The 16,422-nt window shown below is 42.6% G+C and overlaps 1 protein-coding gene across 1 annotated transcript in view; it reads left to right on the top strand.

The window, feature by feature from the left end:
• Positions 1–16,422, top strand: part of LOC126260363 (uncharacterized) — a 151,596-nt gene that overhangs the window by 1,973 nt on the left and 133,201 nt on the right. The window contains exons 3-4 of the mRNA XM_049957691.1: positions 4,133–4,294; positions 16,172–16,334. Of these exons, the coding sequence (XP_049813648.1) occupies positions 4,133–4,294; positions 16,172–16,334 (325 nt within the window). The remainder of the gene's footprint in view (positions 1–4,132; positions 4,295–16,171; positions 16,335–16,422) is intronic.

Here is a 16,422-nt window from a genome sequence, read left to right as displayed (position 1 = left end):
GTGGTTCCAGTGTAATGTTAGACTCAGTTTCTACAAATTAGGGTCAAGTTTTCCATTGGTATTTGCCCGAGAAAGTAAGCAGAAGCGACAGCATACAGTTAAGGATTTTCTGATTGTTCGCCGAACTCGTAGGCTGTTACTTTCTCATTCCGTTACTGACGTCACCTTAGGCTATGATATCGTTAAGTGGTAAGATTAGTTCGTTCGACGAAGATGTCAAACCTGATTCGTACTTCGAAACGTGTACGATATGTCAACGTTGGGTTTCATAGAGTGCATTCCCCGTACCTGCTCGTCCAAAAATTTCAGAGACTGATTTTAATCCTGGCGTCTAAGCGATGTCAGCGCAGTAACTACGGTGGCAGCTGGAACTAACAACTGTAAACTACAGATGTGCATTCCACCAGTCAGTTGCGAACAGGCAGGGTTAAGCAGTGGATGTGCGGCAGTAGTGTCAGTGAGTCAACAGTGTAAATGTAAGTCAATAACGAATTTTGTTTTCTTTTAATTTTTTTAGGCTGGACATCAAGTAGTGTGCCAACGTTGTCTTGTCACAAATGAATCCCTAAATAAAGTATTCAAGACATTCTATCAGTGTTTTGAAGAAGAAAAAAGTAAGTGAAAAGTCTGTCCCACACACCTTGACTCAGCAACAAAAACGGTTGTTGGACGCCTGATGCTGCTTAGAACGCGACTGCAGAATTTCAGTTGCGCAAAACTTTGTACTCATGTCCGTTTGCAGATCAAATCTAAATAAAATACTGTCGCTGAAGCAGCTACCCTCAGAGCTGGAGAGGTCTCTCTCATATACCAATAACCAGTGATCGCAATCAATTTACTCGTTCATTTTAAACGATTTCAGTTTCCAATAGCAGTAAACAAGGCTCAAGGTCAGAGAGAGGGGGGAAGAAGAGACGGACAGCGAAGGGGGGAGGAAATGGATAGAGATAGGGGAGAAAGAGATGGAGTGAGAGAAGGCTAGGAGGTGAACAAAGAGAGATCTAGAGCACTATATGGACACAAAGGTCGCAAGAAGATTAGGATGTATCCGATTGCAAAACACATTTAGCAGATGATAACCGACAGGTTCGTTAGCGTCCATATAAAGTTGTTTGCTTCAAATGAACGTTCCTGTCGTGTCATTGAATATTAACCATTGTTCCTGGTACACCCTATTCATTTGGTTTTTGAGAATGAGAACACTTAGCGACCTCCAACACTTTACATATGGTTTCAAACCTTTACGAAGTTTTTCTCGCTAGAATGACGAAAAGAAAAAAGTTTATCGTTTCCTACGTTTTCGCCATTCACACAGTAAAACTGCAGCATCAAGCACGGCGTTTCAATTTACTACTTGTTTACAAGTAACTCTATTCCCAAGATATTGCAGACGTTATCCACACATACCTCTGAATGTACCTACAGAATTATACCATTGTATGCCACATAGTTCTGGTGATACGACGTTCATACATGGGAGTTTGATTTTTAAAAAGCTGCAGGTGGGGTCTATTGATATAATACAAATGAGCAACACAGACTAAATCTTATACATTGTCAACACGCCTGTCTTTAAAAAATAAACAAAGTAAAAAATAAAAATTACTGTCAGCAAATATCAGTTCCCTTTCACTCCATCACGCTCCTTTTCAAGAAATTATGGGGGTATCAGTGTAGACAGCATGTAGGAAGTAGGTTTTATTGCACCAGAACTGTCACATTCCCCGACGAAGGGAAGTTTTTTGCTTCAAATGAGCGTTCCTGTCGTATCATTGAATATTATCCATTCTTCCTGGAACACCCTATTCATTTGGTATTTGAGAATCTATTGTGCACATGCTGTACAAAAGTAATAAAATTATTGAAGATATCATGGAATCTGAAAATAACAAAAATTCTGGAATGGAGAAGACCCATTTGCTTTTTTACAAATTGGGCATTTTTAATCGAAAAATGTAGGGGCACAAAACTACGTAGCTGAATTTTGGAAATAATCGCCAATTAAAAACGGAACATACTAGAAGACTCAAAATTTTGATTGTGAATAACTTTCCGATCCTCAGATCAAGAATATTTTATCAAAACATTATTTTTAGATACATCAATTACATTATCGACCCCAGTAAAATACACAAAAATACGTGTTGAACAACCAGAGTTTATAATATTCTGTTTGAATAAGGGAACAGTCAGCATGGGTAACAGTCACAGGGCCTACGCGAGTTATTCGCATAAGTAGATCGAAAATAAGAAAATGAACAATATACTACTGTTGGGAACTGTTCAAGAACAACTTTCTCGGTTACATGCTTGATTTCTCGGGCTAGTGTTGGATCAACAGCTTATGTTCGTACTTCATCTACATCTACATGATTACTCTGCAATTCACATTTAAGTGCTTGGCAGAGGGTTCATCGAACCACAATCATACTATCTCTCTACCATTCCACTCCCGAACAGCGCGCGGGAAAAACGAACACCTAAACCTTTCTGTTCGAGCTCTGATTTCTCTTATTTTATTTTGATTATCATTCCTACCTATGTAGGTTGGGCTCAACAAAATATTTTAGCATTTGGAAGAGAAAGTTGGTGACTGAAATTTCGTAAATAGATCTCGCCGCGACGATAAACGTCTTTGCTTTAATGACTTCCATCCCAACTCGCGTATCATATCTGCCACACTCTCTCCCCTATTACGTTATAATACAAAACGAGCTGCCCTTTTTGTACCCTTTCGATGTCCTCCGTCAATCCCACCTGGTAAGGATCCCACACCGCGCAGCAATATTCTAATAGAGGACGAACGAGTGTAGTGTAAGCTGTCACTTTAGTGGACTTGTTGCATCTTCTAAGTGTCCTGCCAATGAAACGCAACCTTTGGCTCGCCTTCCCCACAATATTATCTATGTTGTCTTTCCAACTGAAGTTGTTCGTAATTTTTACACCCAGGTAATTCGTTGAATTGACAGCCTTGAGAATTGTACTATTTATCGAGTAATCGAATTCCAACGGATTTCTTTTGGAACTCATGTGGATCACCTCACACTTTTCGTTATTTAGCGTCAACTGCCACCTGTCACACCATACAGCAATCTTATCTAAATCGCTTTGCAAATGATACTGGTCTTCAGATGACCTTAATAGACGGTAAATTACAGCATCATTTGCGAACAACCTAAGAGAACTGCTCAGATTGTCACCCAGGTCAATTATATAGATTATTTGCCGTCTATTACTACGAACTGCGACCTTCCTGACAGGAAATCACGAATCCAGTCGCACAACTGAGACGATACCCCATAGGCCCGCAGCTTGATTAGAAGTCGCTTGTGAGGAGCGGTGTCAAGAGCTTTCCGGAAATCTAGAAATACGGAATCAACTTGAGATCCCCTGCCGATAGCGGTGATTACTTCGTGCGAATAAAGAGCTAGCTGCGTTGCACAAGAACGATGTTTTCTGAAACCATGCTGATTACGTATCAATAGATCGTTCCTTTCGAGGTGATTCATAATGTTTGAATACAGTATATGCTCCAAAACCCTACTGCAAACCGACGTCAATGATGTAGGTCTGTAGTTCGATGGATTACTCCTACTACCCTTCTTAAACACTGGTGCGACCTGCGCAATTTTCCAATCTGTAGGTACAGATTTATCGGTGAGCGAGCGGTTGTATATGATTGCTAAGTAGGGAGCTATTGTATCAGCGTAATCTGAAAGAAACCTAATCAGTATACAATCTGGACCTGAAGACTTGCCTGTATCAAGCGATTTGAGTTGCTTCGCAACCCCTAAGATATCTGCTTCTAAGAAACTCATGCTAGCAGCTGTTCGTGTTTCAAATTCTGGAATATTCTATTCGTCTTCCATGGTGAAGGAATTTCGGAAAAGTGCGTTCAATAACTCCGCTTCAGCGGCACAGTCGTCGGTAACAGTACCATCGGCACTGCGCAGCGAAGTTATTGACTGCGTCTTGCCGCTTGTGTACTTTACATGCGACCAGAATTTCTTCGGATTTTCTACCAAATTTGCCTGCGCAGTAGACTGCTGCAGCATCTACCGATCCTCAGATTCTGTGTAAAGCACAACATTGCTAAAGTAAACAAAAGCTGATTTGGATTGTTCTATTTTAGGTTTTGGTTGGTTCAACATTATGTTAATGGCGGCGGCTTTCCTATCGGCCATGGTGTGCGTGTTTGACACAACTGCTATGGCATACGTCATTCCGCTGTCGCAGTGCGATCTCAAGCTTTCCAGTATTGACAAGGGAGCCCTCAACGCCATCGGTTATGCTGGTAACTGCACAAGCGTGAATACTATCTTACTTCTCATTTAAGAATAACGTACTCAGCTGATCACTACAGTAATTTTCTAGCAAGTTACTGGTTCTCCTATTCACGTAGAAAAACTATTTCCGTATGGTTGTGCGTTTATATATATATATATATATATATATATATATATATATGTATATATATATATGTGTGTGTGTGTGTGTGTGTGTGTGTTACTGTTCCTAAGAATGAACGGAAGTAAAAGATATGGTACCAGAAAGTAAAAATGGAAGAATTTTGACCTTAAAAATATTTCAATGTTTGGTAAACAGTTGATTGGCTGCAAGCTCGTTTTTCGTAACACTATCACAATACACGATAAAGTACAATACAAAATGTAGATAATAGTGGTGACTGCCCCTTCATTTGGTGTAAAAGCAATAAAATAGCGGCGTTCGAGCGGCGCATTTCACGCAAATAATCAAAGTGTCTTTCCGTTTCCGTCTTAAAATCTTTAAGCCACGTCTATTCAAATATCAAATGAAAATGATTAAGGTGTCTACGAAATGCGAATACGAGATCGTCACTCTATAGGTGTTCTACTTGTTGGAGGAACATAGTCTGCTCTACATGTACTCAATACCAAGCTTAAGGTTGTCGGGTGACTCCGATACAGCGCTGGTTATGTTTTACGCAAAAACTAAACCTAAATATTAGAAGAATTACTCTGTTTTTACCATTTTGTTTATATGTAACTTCAATTTTGAATTACTGTTTCCGCTACGGATGCAAAGAGAAAGCCATAGCAGGAGTAAATCTTAGTTTCCATAGCAAAGTACCAAAAGATCTTATTGTCGTTATCATAGTAGTAGGATGCATTAGTCTCGTTAATGTTGTTCTTCGAGACATAGGCTAAAATAAGTATAGTTTCCGTACGAATACGAGAAGTCGTAGTTATTGAAAATAAAGAAATTGAAGATTAGGAAGTTACTTCAAATTATGTGGTAACGATGGCAAATGAACACGAAATTAGTTCCGGTTATACTCAGACCAAAGTAAGCGAAAAAAATACGGCAGTAAACAAAGTTATCTTCAGTCTGTGTTGGCCCCGAAGGCTTTGTTACTACAGTATTTTGTTTTCCACTGCTAACAAGGTCAATGACCTAACAGTTGTGGTAGTTTAGCTGTCCGGTATGCTTGTCTTACTGCAAATTAACTGCAATATTTCTATCATAGCACCTGATCGGTACGCGTGGTAGAAGTTGGTAGCAGTATGAGAGACATAGGAAAACATTTATCATGTGTGTATGTTTACTTCATTTTACCTCTCTTACCTGCTAGGTACACACACGATTTTTTGTGTACACCTATGGCAAAATGCCTTAAAAATTACATAAATGTCGTTTGTCTCCCTGTATAACTAATATTAAAATTCGGTACTTCAATTTTCGGTGTTCCCGTAAGCTTTTTGAATATTATAATGATCCACTATGATTTTTAAATTTCGTAGTGTGTATCGTGACCTCAGCAACAGCTGTAGAGCTGTTTTTACGCTGGCGATTCATTTTCTTCCCTATAAGTTCCTCTTTCTAGTTCGTGATTGAGCTGTAACTCAAGAAGACTGTTGTGTTTATGTTTCAAAAGATGGTCAAGGCTGTGACTCTATTAACCGCCATTGCTGTTCACTTCGCCTGGCAGATGTTCACTACGTGAGTGGGCAGAGCCGCTAGTAATAAGACAATTTCTGCGTAATCCACATTTAGTAGTGTTACAGTTGACTGACAGTCAACCGAACACATTTTGAGGAGTTTTATCGCGCATTCAGATGTATAACGACAGTCTTACCCATTTCTTTCGTTTTATGCAGATTTAGAAACCATTATGTTTATAATAAAGTAGTCATAATATGAAGCTATACTACTAGCACCAACAAACCACATTCTGAGTAATCATTTGAGAAGCTTCGACGGATTTTTCCTTCCGATTTTCACCATTTGATTAATGGTTATACGTGTGTGTTCTGTTCACTATTATTATTGCTTTCAGATTGACCTCCACTCAAATTGTAAAAATATTTTTCACAAAACGCTAAATTACTGTAGTAAGCTAGTACAAACTTCAGTTCTATGTGCGTCTCTGCACAGGAGAATGAAATGTGTTGTCTATTGTGTTCAAAAGTTCAAAAGTTCAGATACGTTTACTCTGTAAAGTAGTATATACGTAGTCGAGAAATGCGCCAAATAAATGCGTCAAAATTTTGACTATTATAGTGTGCTCGTCTATAAGAAAGAGAGAAATGAATAAACGAAGCGCGAGAAAGAGTAACAGAGGCATATGGTATAGTTTTATAATTTGCTGCATTTTATGTCTCCAAACTTAATATTTTTGGAGTACTTTCAATGGCCAGCACTGAAGTTTAAAAATGCATTGAACTTACATACTATGCTTACTGTTCCGGCTTACAATGCCATTTTCAAGTGCACCTGTGGGTGTTGTCAATAACACATCTTATGTACATCTTACTTACGATCATGAACGTATTTTTATGGATTACATTTCTACTTACGTCTAGTTAGACATGACGGTCATCTGGGAGCTTTCTATTGTAACGTAGCCGCTAAAATACAAAATTTTTGGTGATAACACGTCGTGTTTGACTGCTATTTGACACCTGGGATCCTTAGGTGCCAAATGCTTACAGATTTTATTTTACTTTTTTTTCTTGGGAGTCAGGGATGGTGCTTTTGCTGCATAGATATTATGCAGTTACCTTTATTGGTGTGTTAGCTGCGATTTCATACATTTATCCTTTCTCGTGGTGGAAAATTCAATAAAATTTGCTAAGTGGGGCTTGTGTTTCAAGTCAGTTTGTCAGTTTGTCTCCTGGGCTCGTGGCAATGGTGAGAGCTGATGGTAGGGTTCTAGCGTGGCGAAGACACTATGAAGCTATGGATTCAAGTTATCAACAAGGCACTGTGCAAGCTGGTGGTGACTCCAGAACGGTGCGGGCTGTGTTTGCATGGAATGGACTGCGTCATTCATGGACGTCATGTTCGTAAACAACGATGGAGTTTTTACCGAAGACAATGCGCCAGAACACCAAACCACAATTGTTCACGAGTGGTTTGAAGAACATTTCGGACAATTCGAGCGAATGATTTGGCGACTCGGATCGCCCGACGTGAGTCCATCGAACACATATGGGTCTTATCAAGAGTTCAGATCATGCACAAAATCCTGCACCGGCAACAGTTTCGCAATTATGAATATCTATAGATACAGCATGGCTCAATATTTTTGCATAGGACTTCCAACGACTTGTTGAGTCCATGCTATGTCGAGTTAATGTTCTACGCTGGGCAAAAGGAGGTACGGCACTATACAAGGTGATTCAAAAAGAATACCACAACTTTAGGAATTTCTGCAACGACAAAAGGCAGAGCTAAGCACTATCTGTCGGCGAATTAAGGGAGCTATAAAGTTTCATTTAGTTGTACATTTGGTCGCTTGAGGCGCTGTTGACTAGGCGTCAGCGTCAGTTGATGCTAAGATGGCGACCGCTCAACAGAAAGCTTTTTGTGTTATTGAGTACGGCAGAAGTGAATCGACGACAGTTGTTCAGCGTGCATTTCGAACGAAGTATGGTGTTAAACCTCCTGATAGGTGGTGTATTAAACGTTGGTATAAACAGTTTACAGAGAATGGTTGTTTGTGCAAAGGGAAAAGTTCTGGACGGCCGAGAACGAGTGATGAAAATGTAGCACGCATCCAGCAAGCATTTGTTCGCAGCCCAGGAAAATCGACTCGCAGAGCTAGCAGAGAGCTGCAAATTCCACAATCAACTGTATGGAGAGTCCTACGAAAAAGGTTAGTTATGAAACCTTATCGTCTGAAATTGGTTCAAGCACTGTCTGCAGCTGATAAGATTAAAAGAACCGATTTCTGTGATTTTATCCTTGCTCAAATGGAAACAGATGAATCTTTCGTTTCAAAGATTGTGTTTAGTGATGAAGCAACTTTCCATACTAACGGGAAAGTCAACCGTCACAATGTCTGTATATGGGGCACAGAGAATCCGCGGGAAACAACTCAGTATGAACGTGACTCGCCTAAGGTGAACGTTTTTTGTGCCATTTCAGCCAATAAAGTTTTTGGTCCCTTTTTCTTCGAAGGTGCTACTGTAACTGGACTACAGTATCTGGAGATGTTAGAGAATTGGCTGTTCCCTCAGCTCGAACAAGAAGCACAACAATTCATATTTCAGCAGGACATTGACGATGGATCGGCCACCAGGCAGCCCGTGACACAGCACTTCATCACTGGCCTCCAACAAGCCCTGATCTTACCCCCTGCGATTTTTTCTTATGGGGGTATGTTATGGATATGGTGTTTCGGCCACCGCTCCCAGCCACCATTGATGATTTGAAACGAGAAATAACAGCAGCCATCCAAACTGTTACGCCTGATATGCTACAGAGAGTGTGGAACGAGTTGGAGTATCGGGTTGATATTGCTCGAGTGTGTGGAGGGGGCCATATTGAACATCTCTGAACTTGGTTTTGAGTGAAAAAAAACCTTTTTAAATACTCTTTGTAATGATGTGTAACAGAAGGTTATATTATGTTTCTTTCATTAATTACACATTTTTAAAGTTGTGGTATTCTTTTTGAATCACCCTGTATTATGAGGTATACCATGACTTTTGACACCTCAAAGTAGAGCGTAAACTTACGGTTCAAACTCGATCTGGATGATTACGACTGAGTCCTCCTTTTTACTTTTTAAACCACCAAAATAATAATAATTAATATACTTATCGAGTTTTCTGTTACTACGTTCATGTTGAAAGTCAGATTGTTAATGTTTTCTGTAACGAACCAGCACATTCCAATGCCCTCCTTTGTACTCCGAATCCTAACGTGATGTCCCACGTATCTAAAGCCAGTCGAATAACTGCCATGTGGCGGAACGAGAGGGACAACGATTCCTTGTTCAAACTCAGTGTAGGGTGCAGGTTTTTCATTGGCTGTGAGTAACCTGACGTCTCTTAACCTGGTAACGCCGTTTATCTTTGGTGCTAACTTCCCGTTGTAGAATTTGCCGACAAAGGTTAAGTTGGTGCAACGTCAATCTACTCCCACTATCTATAGTTAGCCCTAAGCTTACCTATTTTCACTTCATTCTCCTTATCCATTCAAACGCACAGGAATGAAAATGGAGGGAAGGAAAAGAAGTGTGACATTTAAGGTAAACAGAGATGGGTCCATTTTTCTGTTCAGAAGACATTAATTCCTATACCATTCTACGATGGGCAATGGCCTTGCCGGTAGCGGATACACCAGTTCCCGTCATACCACCGAAGTTAAGCGCTGTCGGGCGTGGCTGGCACTTGGATGGGTGACCATCCGGGCCGCCATGCGCTGTTGCCAACTGAGGAGCTACTCGACCGAATAGTAGCGGCTCCGGTCAAAGGAAACCATCATAACGACCGGGAGAGCGGCGTGCTGACCACACGACCCTCCTATACGCATCCTCAGCTGAGGATGATACGGCAGTCGGACGGTCCCGATGGGCCACTTGTCGCCTGAAGACGGAGTGCATTCTACGATGCCAAATTAGGATCGTATGAACATTGTACATGGAGCTGAACTAAAAGTTTCGCTTCAGTATAAAATAATTGGATGCAGACAGAGTATAAATTATACGTTAGTTGTACAATGTACTCACGCAAAGGAAAATAAAACATATTTCTTGAACATAAGAAAATTTCATAGCTATTAGCGATTACTAAAATTATAAATGGTACATTACCGTGTATGGTGTTAGATATTTCCACAACTTGCAGTAGTCGGCTGCTACACGTTGCTCGTAGAAGCAATTTTGCAGATTTGTGGTAATGTCTTATGTGACCAAACTGCTGAGGTCATCGGTCTCTAAGCTTACACAGTACTTAATCTAACTCAAACTCGAACGTCCGACGGGGGAAGGCGCGCGTGCCGTTTCAAGGCGCCTCAGACCGCGCGGCTACCGTACGTGGCTCGTAGAAGCAAGAAATAGACATAATTTGTATAACATCGCTCACCTGTTGAACACAGATAGGTGGCAGCCAGTCTCACAAGACGCCACTCAACACCCTGCAAGGTAATGCGCGTGACGCTGCCACTATATAGAATATCTTAGCCGTCGCAACCAAAACTAGCGGACTTGTCATTAAAGAGGACTCTGTCATTCTCAGTGACCAATCCTAGCCTCACCATTTCTTTGTTTAATTGAAAAATCGTGTTTGTGTGGCGCTTGACTGGCGTCATGCAGAGGTTAATGACCCGCTCTGGAGCCTAATGGATGTTGCACAGGTTGCTTCAGTCATAGAGCAGCAGTATCAACGGTAACGCACATGTGGCCAACACTGAGACGAAATAGTCACCTAACGTTGGTATGACACAGTTTATTTCGTACTGCCGAAGACCCAAAATTTGATAATGGTGGTGGTTAGTGTTTAACGTCCCGTCGACAACGAGGTCATTAGAGACGGAGCGCAAGCTCGGGTTAGGGAAGGATTGGGAAGGAAATCGGCCGAGCCCTTTCAAAGGAACCATCCCGGCATTTGCCTGAGACGATTTAGGGAAATCACGGAAAACCTAAATGAGGATGGCCAGAGACGGGATTGAACCGTCGTACTCCCAAAATTTGATATTACACTGTGTGCTCTGATTTGACACATTCGTTACTAATAGCAGTGGTGCATAACTTGGCCGGCCGGAGTGGCCGTGAGGTTCTGGGCGCTACAGTCTGCAACCGAGCGACCGCTACGGTCGCAGGTTCGAATCCTGCCTCGGGCATGGATGTGTGTGATGTCCTTAGGTTAGTTAGGTTTAATTAGTTCTAAGTTCTAGGCGACTAATGACCTCAGAAGTTGAGTCGCATAGTACTCAGAGCCATTTGAACCATTTGGTTCATAACTGTTGTCGACACAAACGCAAACGGATTACGTTAAAGGAGGAAATACCATAAGGATCTTACTGCAATATTCATACCAGTAAATCACAGGTGGAATTTATTTGCCAATATGGCTACGAGTCTGAGACAACTGGTAGACAAATTCAGCAGTGTGAAAATGTACTGTCTATCGATCTGATAAACTATTCATTCGATTAGTTTTCATCTGCAGTTTGGTTTATACCTGTTGTATGCTACGGTAGTGGAAAACTATTTCCTGGCATCGATGTTGCGGCCTTTGTTCTTGGGGTCCCCTTGCGATCAGTATGTCGAGTGTATAACGTGAAAAGTATTTAAACCGACAAACTCTGGGAGGTTGTAGGGGACATCAAAACAAATATTTTCTGTAATGTCATTTCTTTCAATGAGGATTATTTAAACCAGTGGAGGTCATATTATGCTCTTCAGTTGTTAGAGGCCGTATTACGGTTGTTAGAGGGCGTATTACGCTCTTCAATTGTAGGCAACTGCTGTCCACCAGTGTAGTAGTGCATTGTCTCTGTTTACTAATGGATCGATACACCTGGAGTGAGTACACTGATATGGTTGGTGAGTACCACGTAGCACACCACAACGGACGAGCTGTACAGCGTGTTTATAAACAACGATATCCTAATCGCCGTATCCCGCATCATACGACTTTTGCTGCTGTGTACCAACGTCTGTGTGAGACCGGGCCATTTAGCAGATTACCTGGATACGGACGCCGTCGCACAGCAAGAACGCTGCAGTTTGAGGAAGTTTCTGGAAGACGTCCCGCTCGCTACAAGACAACACATGTGGTTCCAACATGACGGGGCGCCGGCACATTTCAGTCGTCGTGTGGGTCGATTCGTGGACCGACGGTTCCCAGAAACGTGGACTGGCAGAGGTGGTCCTGTATCATGCCCTGTTCGATTCCAAGATATGTCCTCTCTGGACTTTTTTGTGTTGCGCAACCTTGTTTAGGCAACTCCTGCTGCATCAGAAGAGGATCTGGTTGCCCGGATAGTAGCAGCAGCAGCAGGAACAATTCAGGATACTCCTGGGGTTTTTGCCCGTGTCAGAGAGAACATGATCCGACGGTTTAACCTTTGTTTACGTGTCAATGGAGGCATTTTTGAAAATCTACTGTAATTGAAATTGGGTTGTGTTAATGTATTGTCACTTGGTCATAAAAATGTAAAAGTGTTTGTTGGTTTCATTAATTTGCCGCCAGATAAATCTTCCTCTACCGGTTTAAATACTCCTCATACGAAAAAATGACATTAGGGAAAAATATTTGTTTTGATGTCCCCTACAGCCTCCCAGAGTTTGTCGGTTGAAATACTTTTCACCCTGTAGAGTGAGGATGAGTGGTCCATTGCATGTCCAGAGGCGTCAGCGATATCTATAATAATATTTACTAGTCGAGCAGAGTTTACAAAGGTGTAACTGTCTTCAGAGCTGGAGTCGGCAGCCGAGAGGAAGTGCACAGGGCCTGAAGGAGTGCTGATGCCCTGTGAGAGAGTCGTGACGTCGCTGCCGTAGGTCAATGCCACTGTCACGGGCTGTGCCGGCGTCAGTGGCGGATCGAGGAAGGCGCCGCCTGCTCAGTCGTTTTGCAATGACCCAGTGTGGTTACCACTTCAGAGCTTTCCACGACAGCCCATCGTGCTCTCAGTGGAGGCTACCGACTATGATTTAGGATGCCTGTTGTAATAAAGACTATGCCCTGGTCACCCATCACAGACTGACCAGGACTGCAGCAGATGCTCAGGGGGCAGCCAAGAGGGACCGCAGATTGGTCTCGCCTGGTTGGTGTGAATATGGCAGCTTCCATATCATCTGCGATGACCCAGTAGTGGACGACGGCAGACTGCTTACCAATCTTCTCATCTGTGAGGAACTAAGGAGGCAGCAGCAGCAGCTGACCACGGCTGTGGTGTTCTTCAGGTTCGCTGCCTCTCGGTGTTGAAGTCAGCAAGCCTGTAGCAAGCTGGCCATCATAAGTCAGCGTGTTGTGGTTTCACTGAAACACAATAGACTGTCATTCGCCTTGGTTCTGGTCACGCAGATGAAAAGGCAGCACGACAGAATGTGTTCTTGAACTCCGAGAGTCGTCCTATGTAACTGATCAAACCCGCACGTATGACGTAATGGGTCTGAGAGTGCCCGTTCTGTTTATCGGACCCATCAGCACTCCTTGCTTTGCTGTGATAGTGGTTTCAGTAACTATTCTCGGCTGCCGAGTTCTGTTTTTTCTGTCTACGTTTGGTTTTGTAGCAGCGCTCTGGTAGTGAAGTTATATTCGTAGTGTTACCTCACAATGCCTTGCTAAGTAGCACTGCAGTGTCTGTGTTTCTGCCTACCCCATTCCGAGGCCTGTTATCTTGGCAATATGCCTTGTCAGCATAACAAGTGGGACATCAGCTCAGCTCTCCTGGTAGAATTCTAAGTCTGTACATTAAAATTGTTCTTCTGCGCAACTTACTGCCTTTCTGTCCTAAGAGTCACCAGGCGTTTTTTCTCTCGTGTTTCGGCAGGTATTTGCAATTTCGTTTCTCCAGTGCGTAGCGGAAGTCATCACAGACAAATACAGCTCATCAAGTGTTTCATGCGGCGCACAGTATCAATGGAAAGTGTTCGTTTGATTCCTGTTACAAAAAAAATTATTTTTGAAGCGGTATCTTAGTCTCTATTCGATAGAGATGTTCCTAAATGAGTCTTTCTTTCTTTCGCTTACGCCATATTCCTGCAGTGATCGCACGGTCGGCGTGGTGACAACGGAATTGGCAAAGTTAGTTTTAGGGATGGCCAGATGCCCTTCCTGCCGCCACCCTGTATCCCGCAGGACGGAATCAGTGTACCCCAACTGTCTGCAGATAGTGTCAATCGTGAAATAGTGCAGACGTGTTTCAAATGTCTGCGACGCGTATAACGGAACGCGGAACGTGGGAACCAGCCCGGCATTCACCTAGCGGGATGTGGAAAACCGCCTAAAAACCACATCCAGGCTGGCCCTCATCGTTAATCCGCTGGGCGGATTCGATCCGGGGCCGGCGCGCCTACCCGAGTCCAGGAAGCAGCGCGTTAGCGGTTCAAACGGTTCAAATGGCTCTGAGCACTATGCGACTTAACTTCTGAGGTCATCAGTCGCCTAGAACTTAGAACTAATTAAACCTAACTAACCTAAGGACATCACACACATCCGTGCACGAGGCAGGATTCGAACCTGCGACCGTAGCGGTCGCTCGGCTCCAGACTGTAGCGCCTAGAACCGCACGGCCACTCCGGCCGGCCGCGCGTTAGCGCTCTCGGCTACCCTGGTGGGTGATGTTCCTAAATGAGTCTAGCGCGATATTCGTTTTATCGATGTTCATCAGCAGGGTTGTACAACACAAATATCTCATTTCCAGTTGCTATCCTTGCCCAGCTTCCCCGTCTTTCGTGCCACCCTGACCCACACTGTCTGCTACCGTTACGCAACAGGGCTGTTCAGTCGCTGTCTGGTTATGCGTCGTTTTTACTGTTCCTGTTGACATACATCGCTAAAGCGAATATCGCACTAAACTGATTTTGTACGTATCTGTCCAGCTGTACACATAAAATTCCGCTTTCAAATTAATGTTGTTTGTAGTAGGAAATAAGGTCACACGTTACGTTCACACTGGGCGTCCCATGAGAGACGTGATGAGCACTATTTGTTAGGACTGACATTAGGTACACATTTCAATATCTAAATTGCAAATACTTGCCCAAAAACCAGAGCAAATGCACCTGATGACTCTTGGGAGTCACATCCTGTATGTGAGAAACTGAGTCATTATAAAGATCTCCAAACCACTGCGCTTATTTTAACGGTGTCACAGTAAGAACTTGAAGCATTAGTACATGTGACATGTATGTTGGTTATGTGCGATTAATATTTTACTTTCTCTGAACATAAACAGAGATTGAGCATATGTCACCAGTAAGTTTAAACTGAAGAAATTTATCCCTATAATATTCCAGTTTGTGATAAATCGCAAATTTTCTGAATGTCCTAACTACAAATACGGTGACTTTCTGGGCAGGTTCACTTTAGTGTAATAGGAGGCCGTTTCACAGTTCCGCAGCAACAAAACTTACTAAAACAGGAACTCGGCAGTACGATCTAGTGCACTGAAAAACCTATAAAATAGTGGTTTCTATCCATTCTTTTCCTATTGCAAAGCAATTACCAACATCTGAGCTGTGACACTGTTCTCAAGCAAGCGAAATGTCCTTGCATGTATCCCTTAGAAGCTTTAAGCAAAGTTCATTGAGATATTGGATGCGGATTATTATGAATTTCCTGAAACGGGTGTACAAAACACACTATACTTTTTCACTAGATCCGTCTGTGTCCTGGCGACGGAACGCCATTCAAAATCTGCAGAGCGCTTGCGGATAAACCTTACGCCGCGCCACACTCACGTGACCTTTCAATTCGATATATTCTCTTGATAAAAATTCCGTTCTGCGCATCTGTATCTCCACTGCTCTTCTATGGCGTCAACGCTGGACTTTTATCACACATCCTGCTGCGCTTCTCCCATAATGGTTCCATGGGATGGCCTAGAAGCGACGCGAGTGACTTCTGGGAAAATCACGTCTTAATGAACGAGTTTCTGTTAATTTCGTTGGACGCTTCTTGGTTCAACCGCTTAGTGACGATGGCTATACACGATCTCAACGCTGTCTGAACTTTTATCTTGGCTCGTCATTTGATAACCCATGTCCGTTCACATACATGTAAAGACCAGTTTAGTAAAACGACTCACAAAAAATAAAACTGTATTATTGGATTTCTTGGTCAAGTCGGTAGTATCGCACTGAATTTAAAGAAGTACTTTTAATTTGTCACCTTCCGATGTTATTACGAACAAGCCAAGTGTGGTGATTTCTCATGTCTGTCCGCAGGACTCATCAGCAGCTCGCTACTATGGGGCTCCGTTTCGGACATGATGGGTCGAATCAAGTTGCTCAGAGTCGCCTTGCTTATTGACGGCATCTTGGCCTTCTGCTCGGCTTTCTCAACCTCGCTCTGGTTGTTGCTATCTCTCAGGTTCATAGTCGGATTCATGTGAGTAGTCCAAACTATACCTACAGTGTACTGACAAAATCTTGTTATTCGATAAGATCAGTAATTTTGTAATTAATTTGCTTTAGAA

This window comes from Schistocerca nitens, chromosome 5, assembly GCF_023898315.1.
Source record: "Schistocerca nitens isolate TAMUIC-IGC-003100 chromosome 5, iqSchNite1.1, whole genome shotgun sequence".
Classification (NCBI taxonomy): Eukaryota; Metazoa; Arthropoda; class Insecta; order Orthoptera; family Acrididae; genus Schistocerca; species Schistocerca nitens.
The sequence above is the reverse complement of the archived record's forward strand: the minus strand, read 5'-3'. Positions and strand labels throughout refer to the sequence as shown.